This window comes from Takifugu rubripes, chromosome 1 (genome assembly GCF_901000725.2).
Source record: "Takifugu rubripes chromosome 1, fTakRub1.2, whole genome shotgun sequence".
NCBI lineage: Eukaryota > Metazoa > Chordata > Actinopteri > Tetraodontiformes > Tetraodontidae > Takifugu > Takifugu rubripes.
This window is the reverse complement of record NC_042285.1, coordinates 25,269,986-25,287,011: the sequence shown is the minus strand read 5'-3', so window position 1 is coordinate 25,287,011 and position 17,026 is coordinate 25,269,986. Positions and strand designations below refer to the sequence as shown.

At 41.5% G+C, this 17,026-nt stretch overlaps 1 protein-coding gene across 1 annotated transcript; it reads left to right on the top strand.

Moving 5' to 3' along the window:
* Positions 1 to 862: 862 nt before the first annotated feature.
* tfpia (tissue factor pathway inhibitor a) lies at positions 863 to 16,835 on the top strand. Its single transcript, XM_011612225.2, has 7 exons — positions 863 to 1,053; positions 9,325 to 9,528; positions 13,431 to 13,607; positions 14,005 to 14,061; positions 14,402 to 14,461; positions 15,887 to 16,072; positions 16,159 to 16,835. The coding sequence occupies exons 1-7, from the start codon at positions 966 to 968 to the stop codon at positions 16,227 to 16,229; spliced, it is 843 nt and encodes a 280-aa protein (XP_011610527.2). The 5' UTR covers positions 863 to 965; the 3' UTR covers positions 16,230 to 16,835.
* Positions 16,836 to 17,026: the final 191 nt, after the last annotated feature.

Here is a 17,026-nt window from a genome sequence, read left to right as displayed (position 1 = left end):
AACATGATTAAAGGAACAATTTAATATGTCAGCAGGCGGATTCAGTTCTTGATCCAAGAGAAACATGAGAAGAAAGATTAAAGTCAGTAAGAGTAAAGCCTTCAGCTGGCTAACATGGCCTCAGAGCGAACACATGGTGACAATAAATCACGTTTTTAACCACAGATACTGATATAAGCTTTTAGAAACGTATGTTCTGGCAGCATATGGGATCAATCGTATGAGACAGCAGAGTAGATAAAAAATATTTTAGCTTCTTTCGTGTCCAATAGGGGGAGTTTTGACATGACATTTAAGTGTTTTCATTTAATTTTACACTTTAGACATAAAACAAAATGGACGACCTCCATCTTTACACAGCAAAAATGGTTAAAAAATCAACATCCTGCATCAAGTCCTCTTCAGCATTGAATGCAGTCAATTATAGTTTAATGGAAAGAATTTTCAAATTGGATGAGCTGACTTCAAGTCAGGCCAGGAAAGTGTGGGTGCCATAGTGACGGTCTGTAATTTCATGACAGCAGCTTGACCCTGAAGTAAACGTGTGGAGGAGCCTCTAAAAACACACTGCTGCTGCCTGCAGGAAGATTGACAGTTGAGTTAAACAGGTTTTAGTTTTAGATGAGAATTTAATATAATAAATAAAGCCAGTGAGAGAGAGGGGAGAGCACAAACCCATTTGTCTTATTTGATATATACAGTACATACGTGCGTGCGTGCGTGCGCGTGTGTGTAAAAAGTTCTAGTTCGTTGAGTATGTTTATTATCCTTTTTTTCTTTTTGCTATTTTCATTTATAGAACGCTGTCAAAGTGGCGTTATCAAGCGGAAGTCGCCCACAAGGCGCGCACTCTCCCTCTCTCACACGCACACACAGACACACGCACACAAACGCACAGGCACATCAGCCCTCAAAGTTGATGAAAGTTTTCCCTGCGCGCTTCATACTCAGCCTGGATCACTAACATGACCGGATTCACCAAGTGGTGGCTTTTGTGCGCCGTCTCGCTCTCCTGCGTAGCCCGCTTCGGGTCCTGTTCCAGACGCAGAGAAGGTAAGAAAGAAAGAAAAGAAAGAAAGAAGGAGAAAAAGATTATTGTTGTTTTGAATCTATTTCCCGCATTCGTGGTCAAATAAAGTCCCGCGTAGCGGCTCAACAGAACCGAACTGTCCTTAATTCACGCGTAAAGCAAAGCTGAATATAAAGATTGTATTATTGTCACATTTACAATATGTGGTGACATTTGATTAACACACGTGATTTTTTTTGACATACTGATGCATGTTAATGAACATTACATTTATTTTGATATTGTTACTAGAAAAGTTCTTTGTTTGCAGAGTGTGTAGAACTTTACGTGCTAATAGAACTCGACCAACACAGTCTAAAGTCTTTGTTTCGACGCCACAGTTGCGCACAAGTAAGTCTGTTTTGTTGTGTGTCCTCGTTACTGAGGGCAGCAATGTGGCGTCACGCACGGCCAAAGTCCACCATAGTTCTCATTGCGGCCACGACCCACACCTGAACCGCCCGGCACCTCCTCCCTCCCACGTTCAACTACCCGTAATCAGGATAATGGCACGGATGACGTCTCCTCAGCAGGCTAGAAATGTTTGCAGAGGCAGGTGTGAGGGAGGAGAAAATCTAATACCCCTCTTTAACCTTCCATCCCCGAGTTCACTACTGTTTACTAATGAAAGTGTGTGCTGATGGATGCAGGTAGAGCAATGCACAGATTGAAGATTAACTTCGTAAAAAAAAATCCCCGCTGAATAACACTAATAAATCCACACTGACTTTCGTATTAGATGTTTTTTAAAATTCTATTTCTATCTTTGTCATGATGCAGGTTAAATAACTGCTCTAGAGATACCTGTTGACTTTTACTATAGAGGAAAAGGGAGGTGAGAGCTCCATTTTTAGAGCTTTCACACTGAAAGGGGTCAGCTAAGGTGAGGTTATGTATGTGGTCATCAAATTATAAATTTGGAGGTCTTCCAGACACCCCCAATTGTGAACCACCCTCGGGTGGATGAATCCATACGCGCAACCTTTATAGTTGCTGGAACAGCTTCCATCACGAGTGCTCATTTATAACGCACATGTCATATTGTATAACAGTAGAAGGATTCCGAGGATGGAACAGGAGAACTAGAAGACCTATGATGAGCTATAAGGACCTAGTTAGACAGGACGTGAAGTTAGTTAGTGTGATAGAGAAGGATGGGAGATGGGGGAGGATGATTCGCTGTGGTGAAATGCCAAAAGATAAAACATAAAAGATCCATCTTGGGTGCACATATAAGTAAAAGCTCTGTTGTCTGGGTTTGGCTGGATGTTTTGTTTACTTTTGCTGAGAGGGCAACGACACTAAAGAGGATACTAATTAGCCATCTTCCTCTCAGAGTTTAGGTTGTGTTTTTCAAAACAAAACCCCGATACTACTATTATCTGTGAGCCTGCAGAGTGCCTGCAGTCCATCTGTCCATCTGCCAATGGATAAGGCTAGCTCACCACTTCCTGCATTAGTTGTGCTAGAAATAATTGGAAACTTTAAGCCTGACTTCAGGAAATTGTATCTTACAGGATGCAGAGTTGCTGGAAATAATTAGACATGGAAAAAAGCCTGTCCATGTTCTTACTTGTGTTCTTGCAATTGTAGACTATTGAAAAGCAGGGGACAAGGTCCAGAGCAAAGCATGAGTACGTTCTGCTGACGAGAATCCCGTTGCTGCACGGCTTAATAGGGGTGCGTGGACTGTTTCTACAATCAAACAACAAAGCGCCTTGAATATCTACAGAGTAAAGAGTGAGAAAAAAGTCTGAACTTGTTGAAGTACAAATAAAAGAGTGATTAGTCCGTGCTTGTTCAGACAAGGTGGGAGTGGACGATGAGCTTTCAACGGTTCAAATCTTTCCTTGAACCGAGATTTCTAATTTTTATGCTCTGTAAAGCTGAATCAGTGTATGTGAGAGTGTGTGTTTGTGTGTGTGTGTGTGTGTGTTTGGAGGGGGGGGCATGAACATCTATGCGATGTGTATAGAGTAGGAGGTCTTCAGGGTCACTGCGGTGCCACTGGGTCATCGAGTTTATTATTTCTTCTGACTGTGCTAACAAAAGTAACCTTAAAACAACTCTTACCAGGAAGTGTTATAGTATTTGATTTTGGCTCAGTTGCGGCAGTGTTGGGAGCAAGTTATCCATTGCTGCCAATCTTTGATAAATATTGTGGAATGAATGCCATTGTGGATTATTAGAAAACCACATCTATCTGCAGAGAGTATCTCCAATGAAAAGCATTTCTGCTGTTTACTTCTTTCCTGGAGAAAATCTGGCAGCATGACCTTTTAAGTAGCTCCCAACGGCACATTGAAGCCTGGAGGTGTGCCACCTGCATCGTTTAAGGCTTGACTGCTCCCTCTGAACGGCTGCCACTGTTAGATTAACATAATGATCAACCAGATGTTAATGTGTTGCTTTTCTTCATGATCTAATAAAATGCAGCAATAGACCAATGGGATTTATACTTTACTACTCAATAATTAATACACTTATATATTTAAAAGTTTAGCTAAACTGCCATATTTGAATTCCAAAAGCGTAGCATGAATTTGATGCTTTAGGATCAGATAAACTATCTGCAATTGACTTTTAATCCCTTTAAAATAAAATGAAACATTAGAAAACTGTCAGATTTAGGTGTAAGTATTTGAAGAAATGTCCATATCCCTTTCATGACACAAGGCTGACATCATGACAACAACTCTTTTCTGCCCATTTTGTCCATTTCTGTTCAAAATATTCCAGTTTCTCAGGGACCAGTACAATGATTGATTGGCACACTAATGATCTTCTGCACACAAATTGCCACTTTCAAAAGATTCAAATTATGAGGCCCAGGTAGTTTCCCGTATAAGTTCCTCAATTTGAATCACAGCATTTGTGAGAATTTATCGTCTTTGCAGGCAGAGAGAGTGCACTTTAATCTAGTCACATTCTAATAAGCCAGTATCCTTTGCACCATTAACATTATAAATTTCTATGAGCAATTTTTATTATTGAATGTGAAATCTATATTCTCACTGCATTGAGTTATTATAGGAAACTGGAATCATTGAAATCTGCCATATTTGGCGGATGGTGCCTTGTATCCTCTGCCACAGGCTTTTGCTTCTTATGTCGAACTTTATAGCCAGCCAAATCCTCCTGGACTAAAAAATCTAGGCCACCATTTAAAGGCAGCAAACACATTAAACTTTATTAACACGCTCCCACATGTTTGAAAACCAATGTGATGAGTTTCTAACCTGCAGCTGACACACTAATTGGCACCAAGTAGGATTGTTGGGCAACATTTTCTGGGATTTCTGCTTCTCCCTCTTTCCTTATCTAAGTTGGAAGGAGGTACTGGGCTTAACTTAGATATTGCACGGAAAGGATAATACCCCTGCAGACGGAGACCGTGGATATTTCCACCTCTGTGCTGACATTGGAGGGATATCGGGAATATCAGCTGTTCAAGAATGAGGAAACGTCAAAGCCGTGAAAGACAAAGAGTTTGATTTTATATCTGACCCTGAAAGGCAAAAGAATTTGAAGAGGCTGCTGCTGAAAAAGTGAATATGAAACTCTGGCTTGGCAGCAAAAACAGGGGGTTTACCAAAGCTCTGGACTTGTGGAGCAACAATTATCCCACTCATTGAATCGCTCCTCCCTCACCACCTGCCGTCCCGGCTCACGGGTGCTTATTAAAGATGCATGGCTCTCACAGGCCTCGTGGATAATTAATATTTCCCCTCAGTGCTTCCAGCCAGAGCAACGTCACAGAAATCACAAACACTCATGTCGAACCGCTGAGAAGTGACAGACTTAAACGATTTTCCTGTGGACACGCCAACACTGATCATCCTGGAGACGTCACACTCGTCAATGTACCGGATCAGGTTCCGCGATTAGTGTTCCGAACTTTCCCAACAAGCGAGGCCTAACTGTTTCCGAATGCCTATAGCAGCGTTAAGCGATTTCTCCTGCTGGCAAAAATGTCACCGTGTTTCCTGGGGATTTCTTTGATCTCCTGGAGATGGCTCTTCAGATGCTGCCCGGAGCTCGCTTTGATTTCCCACCACCAAGAGCTTACAGGAAGTCTTTGTGCAAGATTTTCTGCACAAATGAGGTCGACGTCTATAGCTGCTTAAAGGCCAACCTTTAATGAGCTCAAATGCGATGATCTGCAGCGTCGGCTTAGCGTCAGGTTTTTTTGTTGTTTTTTTGCAGCCTTTCCTAACCTCCCTCACACGTTCACCATTATTGCCAATTATTAAACTGTGCATGAACTTTCAGTTTTCACACTCAATTTATTGTTGAGAACAGAAAGTCCTAATCTTCTTGAATTTCATCCAAATTGTGAAAAAGCTCCCACTAAAAATATGCAAAGAGAGAATCTGGAGAAAGTGAAACCACTCCATGCACTTCTTAAGAAGTCTGCAATTCTTTTACTGTTGATGATTAAATCACAAGATCCAGACATATAGCAAAGAGAAAAAAGTGTATCGAATTCTCGTCAACAGCATCAATAGCGATGAATGGAAATATGAACCCCACATGGAATCAATTTCATTTAAACTCCCACATAGTTCCAGTTTTAAGCACCGATCTGAAGGTCACAAAGGACGTTTCTGACTGTAAATCAAGAGTTCATTTCCTAAAACTACTCAAACTACTAGAAATGATTCCATATTTGTGGGAGTTATAGCATTATTTTTGATGGCCAGAGTCACTTTCAGGGCTCAGGCAGAAGTGTGATTGTAACTGGGAGGTTAAATGTACAGTACAGGGTGAAACTCACACACGGGTTTATTGGTTTTGCTGAAATTGAGTAAAGGATGACTCAGCACAGATCAATACAGAGATGGTTCCCCAATTCAGAAAGTTCAATTACACCTCAATTAAACTCATCCTGAACTTTTCTCGATGGGCAGACCATTGTTCATGGGAGTGCATGGGCAGCCTGGAGGTTCCCAGTCCAGTGACGGTACTTCTATTTTCAGAATGTACGATTCTGCCAAGCTCAAGGAAACGGTCTATCTGACATGCTTCCTGTGGGCCTACCATTCCAGACTGACGTGCTTTTGCATTTGACAAGTGGAATATGCATGTTTTACTATAACTAGCTGATAACATGAGAGGATTTCCATGTGGAGGAAATGCTCAGTTCTCCATCGTCAGTGAACCAGTCTGTCATATTTTTAGCTACAGATTCATTCACCACACACGATTTTGAGCTTCTCTTTGCATTCATTCCATTTCCCTATCAAAAACTTTGATTCAGGGGAGTCTTTCTACACATGGAAATAGACCGAAGCCCTGGGAGTATCTAAGATGAATAGAATCCACCCAGAGCCTTCATGTGTGTGCAGTTGTAAAACCCTGCGCTAGGCTGTGAGTCACCCTCAGCCTTTGTCCGCTGCTCCAGGCGCAGCTCTGATAAATGCTGATTGAATCTCTCGTGCTTATCTACGGCACCGCTGATGTACACTTTAGCTTTCTTCACCAAAGAACCCTCACAATGACCTGGTCGGGTCATGCGGTTGTCTTTGCTTAGAGAGGGACGGTAAAGAAACCCCTCTACAATAATGCTAAATAGGAAATACTTATTGATAGTTATTGAATTGAAGGAATTGTTTCATGGGAAAAAATAGCCTGTATACCTGCGTATTCACATGCCAGCCCAATTTGCTCCAGAAGAATGCAGCTTATGTTTCAGAGCATTGATGCTTCTGTGCGTGGATCTGATTGGAGGACGGAGGACTGATATTGTTACCATTGAAGCAGCTTTAATTACTGTGCAGTGTTTTCCTTCTTGTTTGTGGATTATTATAGAAGCTCAGCAGAGTTCATGAGATTGGGGCGCAAAGGGAGTGTGGAGGCGGGGCTTAAATCGATTGATGAACTGGATATTAGTTTTAGCACATGGCAATATTAAATTAGAGGATGTTAATTTGATGAAATTCCACTGCAGCTATTTTTAATTTACATTTTTTTAATGCTCCAGATATAAGTGCTTATTTTGTGGTTCCTCCTTCCTTATTGCTGTGAAAACATAGTCAAAAGATTGAAAACAGATGACAACAGTGCCATCTAGCAGTCAGGAGGTGAAAGACATCATTAAGCAAAACTTTTCCATCCTTTCAGTATAAAACTATAAGCTACTTAGTTCATCTTATTTTGATCTTATTTTATTTTGGTGTTGATGCCAAGCCTTTAATAATGCATTCATGTATTTATACATTTTTTGTCATTTTGTTTTAAGGCTATACAGTTAAGATTAAATCTAATTTACTGGAAGACCCAGACAGAAATGGAGAAAGATGATAATCTTCCTGCACGCAGAACAAGCTGGGACAGAGCTGCAAACTCGCTAAACCTGTCCACGTCTTGCATGCAGAGGTCCCTGGCATTGCACATGTGTTGAGCAACTCTGACATGTTTCCAATGGTACCCATGACGCCCAGAGGACGTGCTGCTTTGGGAAACCTAAAATCTGTCTCTCGGTTCAGCAGAAGGTTTGCTGGGCAGTTGCCAAATGAAGATTGCATTTATTTGCTGTCTGTTCAAAAACGCGAGGGATTCTTGTGAGCTTAGAGTGCATTCGTGAATTGCATGAAAATGCGTCATTTTACTTGAAATCATGCATCATATCCTAAAACACAGATATGAGTGATTGAAGATTGATTAATATTTTAGAATTACAAAGCCACTCATTTCCTTCTTTATTTTTAGGATGATCTTTAACAGCCCAGATCCCCAAGGGAACCAAACACTACTGAATTACCCTGGTGAAATTTCCTCAGTGTATCTTAAAACTCAGGTACATTTGCTCCAAATTGTTGGATACCAGATGGGGAGTGTGCCACTGTGTAATTTCTCCTCTGACAGGAGGAGCAATTTGGCTCCTTTTACTAGACATTACAGGAAAACAGAAATTTAAAATCAGTCACACAACATCGTGTTCTGTGACTGTTGTGCCCAGTCGTGGATCCAGAACTGATCGGCACATCAGGGAGGGCAGGTTGTAGCGGGAGCTGATCTGATTGCTTCATTTGGCAGAGCCCTTGTTTATTGATCGCACTGCTGATTTGACAGAACGTTTTGGTTCTGGATCTGTTTTGGCAGAACTTTGTACCTCAGAGAGAAAATATTTATCTTACAATAATTCCAGTTAGACACAAACACGGAGGAACATTTAGAACTTCTATCAATCAAAAGTTAATACGTGTGTGTATTCAACACTGTAGGACATTTTAAACATTTTCCTCCCTATCTGATACAGGGTTAATGTTTGCAGTAATGTACAGTAGACCACACAAAAACCACATTTTTGTGGTGTGCTAGTAATGATTAATCTGCGGCTGCTGACATTTACCCGGCCTTGTCGGCTTCCCCAGCTGTGTGATGACTGTCTTTCTTCTAATGTTCTGCACCTGCACCTGCACTTCCCTTTCCCTCCTACACCTAATCTGTGTTCCCCTCCTCTTCTTCTGAACCTGAAGGTCGCCGTTAAGGAATTTTTCTTCCCTCTTTATCTAGTGTTTTGTTTTGACGTCAGACTTAACCCCGGTGGTTTTGGAGGTCTGGTCCTAGTGGACCGTTCAAACCCTTTATTTACCCTTGCAGATCCTTTGGCTAAAACCCCTCACGTCCAAACTCATCAGCTCATATCTCCTGTTCTGTGCTATTCTCCCCTACCTGCTGTACGCTAGCACACACAGATGGAACGTTGCTAATTGACGCCCGCAACACAGAAACACACAGCAGGAGCCGCACAGCTGCAGGCGTGACCCAGCAGCAGCGGGGATGAGGGCACTAAAAAGTCATTTCCGAGCTGCACGCTGAGTTAGCCAGTTGACATTCCCAAAACTGGTTTGTGGAGCTCAGAGGGTTTTACGTCAATGTGCTCCTGGATCTGCCGCGAGCCGCTTTTATGACTGCTAAAGACGCTAAGCCCTGCCGTGTGTTTAGCCAAATACTTACTCCAGCATGAATCGATCAAATGCATTTTTCCCATCAGGAAAGATTTAAAAAACAAACAACCCACCTTCCTGAATGTGATGTTCTTTACTGGAAGATTTATTTTGGATTTTTGTTCCTGTGTGTTATCAGAGTTATCAGCAAAGTTGCTTCCAGAATATCTGAAAGCATTTGGAAATTCTAAGTGTGCATCATTTTGTCACATCTGTGGCCTATATTTTGATGTTTGGTGGCTAAATTTACTCTGTCCTAGACACGCACGCACGCACATTCTGAATATTTGTGTCCCACCTCAGCAAACAGAGCACAGCCCGAGCACCTGATCTTCAATGAATTGTGCGCACTGAAGGATGAAAAAGGCCCCTGCAAGGCGATCAAAGACCGATTCTTCTTCAACGTCGACAACGGACACTGCGAACTGTTTGAATACGGAGGCTGTGGAGGAAACGCCAACAATTTTGAGACGTTGGAGGAGTGTGAGGAAACTTGTGTTGTCTCAGGTAAGTCTCACGACAAATGTGATCAAAACTATTTGATAACAGTGATGCAAAGAAATTACATTTTCATTGGTGCACTGGATAATTTGGCCTTGTTATGTGGTATTTTTGACAACCACTCGATTGCTCAAGGACCTCCATTGTCATATTAAAACTTAATTGTCACCTTGGGCTTGAAATCCTATTACAGTCATTCTGTTGATACGTATGTGGCTAAAATGGAATCTTGCCAGCACATTAATTCTACGCTTTTCTCCTGAAGGCAAGCTTTTAATAGAAATATATACGTGTTAAAAAAGAAACAAACACCCATGCGTCCTTTAGTCTGTTGAAAATGCCAAATTAAAAGTTGAAATCAATTTAATTGTTAACATTAAAACACATTATTAGCTGCTGGATATGTGAACAGATAACAGCGTGAAGACTACAATTTTGTAGAGAGAGAAATGATTTCGGCACAAAAAAAATATTCATTTAACTTCAACTAGAGGTAAATGTTAACTCGGCAGGCAATAACTGCACTGAGTAGAAGAGTAAGAAGAAGGAAAAAGACATTTTCAGTCACTACTCTAGTCAATACAAGCACTTACAGCTGCAACAGCAACACCTTTCACCCCTAGGAGATTATTTGGAGCTGGTTCAAAATCATTTGAGTTGTTTGGATGAGGGTGTGAGAAATAGCTTCTGTCCACCATGGAAACCTGGGGAAGAGCAGAATAGCACTTTAAACTGTGTTGTAAATGCTGCGTGCAGTCTGAAATTGTGTGCGACCTCTAGCAGGACCAGGCACACACTTGTAATGCTCCATTATGTGTGATTCTCATGAAACTCGCTCTCATTTGTGTCCAAACAGCACATTTATCACCTTTTCCTGTTGGCAGAGAATAACCTTTAATTTCTTATTGCTCTGCAGTGATACATTATGCAAACAGCCAGTTGGTTTTTGAATGAATTTGTGTCCTTCAGGCTTCGCCATGTTTTCTAGCGGATCTGCTCCATTAGGTGGCAGATCCCCTGTGTGTGATCTTTGTTGTTGAGATGAAGCTGAATTGCCAAATTTTAACCATTTCTGCTGTGTATTAATGGACAAAGTTGTCAAATAGTTGTGTTTTGATCTCTTTATAGGCTGAGATGATAAAATTCAGGCCTTTTAATGCAGACGCTAAAAGAGTATCTGGCTTTAAATTATTGTGACTAAAGTGACTAAACCTCTGATCATACTGCTCACGGGACATTATCAGTGTTAGCTTCAATTCTAGTTTTGTGTCCTCAGAGGGTTGAGAGGTCACAGTCAATGGTGAACGCTGCTGAAATGATGACATAGTTGTAGAGCATGGGACTGTTGCCCTACAGACAGCCCAGAGGGTTTATCAGCCATGCGGTGAGCGATTCTCTAACTGCTCAGGACTGCTGTTTCTACACTATATCCGGCATTATGAGGGTCGTTTGTGTTCTCAGGACAGGACTGTAGTCCATGATGTATTAAGTATGTATCGATCTCCCTTGGAGCCTCCTGATATAATTATTTCATCCCATTTGTGTCTGCATCAAGCCAACAGGAAGTCAGCCAGATGGGTCAGTGGAAGTTTGGGGCCTGTAGGATTTTAGGCTTAGTGGGCTGTTTTAGAGGCAGCCTGTAAATGCAACATTTATAGTGTCAAGTGTAATAATTTCTGTGTCCTTTTGTGTTTTCCTGTCAGGATTATTGTCGTTTAGATGTTGTTGTGTTCAGGTTCCCTTGTAATGAAATGAAATTTAATGATGAAAACGTAAAACATGTAGAAAAAACCAACAAGTAATAACAGAGCTTCTCTCTTACAGCCTGAAAAGGTCAAAGATGCCATCTTTAGATGGCAGCTGAGTGCTGTTTTTTTTTCTCTCTCGCTCACTATCAAATAGAAATTTCTCATTTATTTTGGTTTCAGTTTTATTATACATCATTTTTTCTCCAGATATTCTGGTCAACACAGTTCAAGCAAACAGTTTCAGACTATCCTGAAATGCTTTGGAGAGGGAAAGGAATGAGAAGGAAATATCCAAGGAGAGCCATCAGGGAGGGGTAGAATGTAAACATTACTATTTTCCCATTAAATTCAATGAAAAGTCATTTCACAACACTCATCTCAACTTACAAAAATATGAAAGGGTATGTTTCTTCACAAATATCTTGCCAAACATCCTGTACACTATGTTTTGCTGAAATATGAAGGTTCTCTTTAGAGAGTAGCCAAAGCTAACCGGGGCTGATATGACTCAGTCCTGGAACTAACCGATAACTCTGCCTGGAACACAAATCAAATGTTCCGTCTCCACATCTCCGACGGAAACTGGGATTTCTGCATTATTCATAACTGGAATCTACAGCCTCTGACACAAGCCAAAGTCACCTTAGAAAACACGGGTCCAGTTACACTGACAGCCACTTAATCATGGTTACTCTTCAAGGCCATTCAAAGGCTTGAACTGATAAACACGCTCGTGTGGCGACATTCCCCAACATGCTCTTCGTTTTACCGTCCTGATGCCACTCAACTACAATAATAAGGATTAGATCCTGATAGCTGTATCGGTTTCCCCCTCATCATTACATTAAGCCTGCTGCTGTAGCCTGAAAATATATGAAAGTTCTTTTGTTTTCTGCAGATTTACAGCTTTTGTTTACTTCATGGGCCTATAGTATATATATAGTATATACAAATGACCTAATGAAAACTGCACCTCCACAGCACCAGCGCCTGTGTCCATATCAGACGAGTGTGTTCTTCTCTCTGAGCTCACTGTTGAGAAGTATTGGCCACTTAACCTGTCAGTTTGTGCCCGGGTTAAGAAATACAGAGTTGATTCAAGTGGAATATAGCCTTCCTGTCACCCACATGGAAAGGGTTTAAGTTCCAGGTTCCTGGAACCCCCGTGACAGTTGTGACACCTTTGTTTTTGAGTGTGAGACGATTGAAACATTAGAAGCAACAGCTAGACGATAGCTGGAATAAAGGTTCCAGAAAAGGGGACGTTTCGGTTCGCTGGCTTCACGATGGACGTCTCTGCTGGAGTCACAGGAAGTTGAACAGCTCTGACCATGACCTGCTCCTTATTATTCCGAACCTCATATTCTCTCCGGGCTTTGGCTCTTCCCCCCCCCGTGTCTTTATTATTGTGTCCCTGCTGGAAATAAATCCCCTGAAGTGTTTGGGTTTCATTAAACCTCCCAGTGAATTTCTTAATAAAATGGGGTGCAAAAACAAGCATGCTTTGCATAGAAAATGTATAGAAATGAAAACTTTACTGGATGGGATGGAAAAAGAGAATAATGATATATTACTAACAACTTTAATCAGTGCGATGGATGGATGGATGGATTGTTGGATGGATGATGGGTGATGGATGGATGATGAATGGATGGATGATGGAGGATGGATGGATGGATGGATGGATGGATGGATGGATGGATGGATGGATGATGGATGGATGGATGGATGATTGATGGGTGGATGGATGATGGGTGATGGATGGATGGATGGGTGGATGGATAATGGGTGATGGATGGATGGATGGATGATTGATGGGTGGATGGATGATGGGTGATGGATGGGTGGATGGATGATGGGTGATGGATGGATGGATGGATGATTGATGGGTGGATGGATGATGGGTGATGGATGGATGGATGGATGATTGATGGGTGGATGGATGGATGATGGATGGGTGGATGGATGATGGGTGATGGATGGATGGATGGATGATTGATGGGTGGATGGATGGATGGAGGATGGATGGGTGATGGGTGGATGAATGGATGGATGGATGAATGGAGGATGGATGGATGATGGGTGGATGGATGGATGGATGGAAAAAGTCACTTTTCATGGGCTGGATTTCTCATTCCCGCTCTGTTTTATTCTCCCCAGACAATAAGACCCCGTGTCATCTGTCGGAGGCCCCCGGCCCCTGCCGAGGCCTGTTGTCGCGCTATTACTATGACAGCAGGAGTCAGCAATGCACGCATTTCTTTTACGGCGGCTGCTTCGGTAATGCCAACAACTTCAGGAGCATGGCGGAGTGCCAGGCCAAATGTCAGAGCCCAGGTAGGTCCGGTTGTCTTGGCACCTCTGAAAGCCTGAAATTTGATGTCATGCTGAGCTGAAACTTTGTTCTTGCCTCGATCGAGGTGTGGCTCACGACCACACTGTGCATAATTGTGTGGTCAAAAAGAGCCAAAATCAAACACGGTTACAGTTCAATGACCATCGATTAATTTCAACCAAGTGCGAAATCAAACTGTAGAACTGCTCTGAATTGACTAAGGAAACAACAAGTTGCTCTTTAACTCTGGAGTTTTGTGCTGAAAATCAATAGTTAGATCTATAACAAAAAAGTGGATTGGTGGCAGTTCTGGTCTGATACTAATGATATTATTTAAAAGTAGTCCAGTTCTAATGGACCGTGTTACAAATCTTCTCATTTCTTTTTTTAATATCATAGCAAAGCCGACTGAAGACCCAGTTAATCCCATAAAAGAGCAGCCCATTATGGGTCACGGTAAGTCTCAGAGAACACAACTTTGTTCTACATGCATAGTAAATGAAATACTGGAGTTAGAAGCAGGAAAAACCCCAGTTTCAGCTCTGGGAGCTCTTCAATGGAGAAACCTCGCTTTGTGCCAGTGTGCAGATGTGCATCTGCTAATGGACTGGAGGCTGGAAATGAGAGTGTTTTTCCAATCAAAAGAATCTTGTTCCTATAATAAGGTGATGCTTTGTGACAGATAGCTCTGTTCCAGCTCATGCTTGTCTGACTGTTTGTTTGCAGTATTATCTGGTAAACAGGGAATATGTTAAGAGTAATCATCAGTGATGTCATCAATATCCTGGTTTCACAGGGGAACCGGCTACGTTTGACCATCAGGTGCAGACGAATAACACCAGTCAAGAAGCGACAGGTATCGGCCACTTCTGTTTGTATTTAAACATGCTGGTCATTGTTGCATGAAAGGTTTTGACTGATCTCTATATACCGTATAACCGACAGCATGAGACTTTTTAGGAAATGGTCAGTTCAGAAGTCAATTTAAAAGAAAAAAAAAAAAACTCATCCGACCACAGAAGATTTCCTCCAGAAGTTTGGGATCAGAAGCAAACTCCAGTTGTGTTTTTAATGATCTGCATCTGTTTTAAGACTGTGCTTCTTGGACTTGCTTCTGCCGTAAGCCTGGAATTTGGCTGATACGCCAGCAGTTGAAATTTTCAAAGCATATGCTTGGAGATGCATCCAGCAAAGACCTTCCCAAAGCCAGGGTGTTTACCCTGTGGTGACATTTGAGACAGATTAACAAAGGCGGTATTAGATCAATCATCTTGTCCTCATGTCCAAAAGTGTCTGGTATTCTTTTAAACCTCAGAGTGAGCTAATCCACTTCATTTGTTAATCCAGTGAGTGCTGCCAATAACGGCACTGAAATCAAGTAAAATGTGGTGGTGCGGTGATGCAAAAGCAGCAGACAAGAGAGAAAAAAGAATTCTGCTGGGCAAGTCAAAGAGCAGGATGGGGTTGGGCCCATGTCTCTGTCCTGCAGCTCATTTGTCATTCCTTTGCTCATTAGTTTTTTCTGCACATCAGGAGTGAGAGAATCCATCTCTGTTGGGCTTCGAGCCACCTTTGTGCTGAAGTAAGAACTCACAGAGAGCGTCTGGTCTGATTCCCAGGAGTCGCTCCGCTGTAGATGGAGTTGGAGGATAACATTTGGTCTCGATTTATCTCAAGAATAACTATTAAGTGGCAGGTTTATGCCCGCTCACAACATCAAATCTTAGGTATGCTCATATTTTTGGAGAGCTCGCCCCGCTGTTAAAGCTCAATACTGACATCTAACGGTGAAATAGTGATTCGCACTTTCAGGTAGCATAACCCGTTGTGTTTAGATATACTTAAGAAGCATAATCATTATTTTACCATATTCCAGTCAACTTTTTTGAAATAGATACAAATTTTCTGGAGTTAGTCGGGGCTCAGACTTAGAAATCCAGAGGGATCTTCGACATCCTCTTGGTTTTAAACTTGATGCTCCCTCATGAGAACAATTGCACTGTCTGACCCAGAAGTCACCGAAGGGATTTAACATTATTTTTCATTTGGACCCTCCGGGAGGTTTTAGGCTATAATTTTTATCCTGCTGCCACTGTGTTGAGTGACCATTGCAAATCTATTTAAAATCAAATATTGAACTTAGACAATGTAAATAAGAATATGATTAGTAATAATACGTCTCTTTCAGCTCAAACAGAAGCAATAAATCAGGACATGATCCCGTGTGGCATTAAGAGCACTGAGGATGCTGCAGACCCTGATTTGTGCTATGTTTTTCCAGATGTGAAACCCACAGACCTGTGTTCCTTTCCCACGGACCCCGGGACATGTGATGGAAAAGAGCGGAGGTTCACGTACAACTCCATCACCAAGAGGTGCCAGGCCTTTATCTACAGCGGCTGCGGGGGGAATGAAAACAACTTTGTTTTCCGCAAAAACTGCATTGCCAAGTGCAAAGGCCGAAAGGGTATGCCTGCAAGATCAGTGACAGAAATGTGCATTTCACTGCTTTCTCGTGGAGGAAAGTGAATATATGTGTCTTATTTTGTTCAGGTGGAGCTCACAGGAGGATCATCCGAATAAAGAAGAAAAACATCGATTACATACTAAACCGCTCAACCTAAAAGCCAAAAATCTGTGCAGTCACCTGTATTTATGTCTGTTTTTTTAGGTTTACTGTATTGTTTTTATTGCTACTATGCTTAGTCATGTTTTGCAAGTGCAATCTGATCATTCCCATTATTTCTATATATCTCAATGACAAAAAACGTGTATGTTTTGCTGTAGTCTAACACTTTTACGTGCCGCACTGGCAAGATGTTATATTTTACATTTATTTGTAGCACTAGAGTTATGGCCTAGTTTAATTGATAGGCTTTAAAATATAGCAGGTGATTTTGTATCAGTTTTCTTTTAGGTTATCATTGTGAATAACAGCATTAACCGATTTAACAGCTGGATTATCCTTTTTCCAGGATCAAACATGTGGAATAACATGAATGAGAAAATAACTATTTTGAGTAGGGGGAAAATAAACATGAACCTTGTGTGCTTTGACTTTAATCCATGTATCCATTTGACACACATGCGACGTGTCAGATGTTGTTGGGAGAGATGACCAGCAGAGGGCAGTGTGGTCTCTTTAATCTGCTGACTGCTGGGTTGAGCTTTGGAAATAAAATAACCTGGACTGTCGGAGTTTTTACAATAAACTTTGATGTAAGTCATAATTATTGTTAATGTGTTGCTGTTCTTCTGTTTTGCACTCAATGAAAATATAAAGACACCTTTCTTTTTCCTACAATGCCCTAAGTTTGAGGGAAAAGGGGATGTTTTTGTTTATTATTAATAGTTATTATTATTCATATTAGTATTATTCATGTTATTATTATTAGGATTAGTAGTAGTAGTGTTGCTGTTA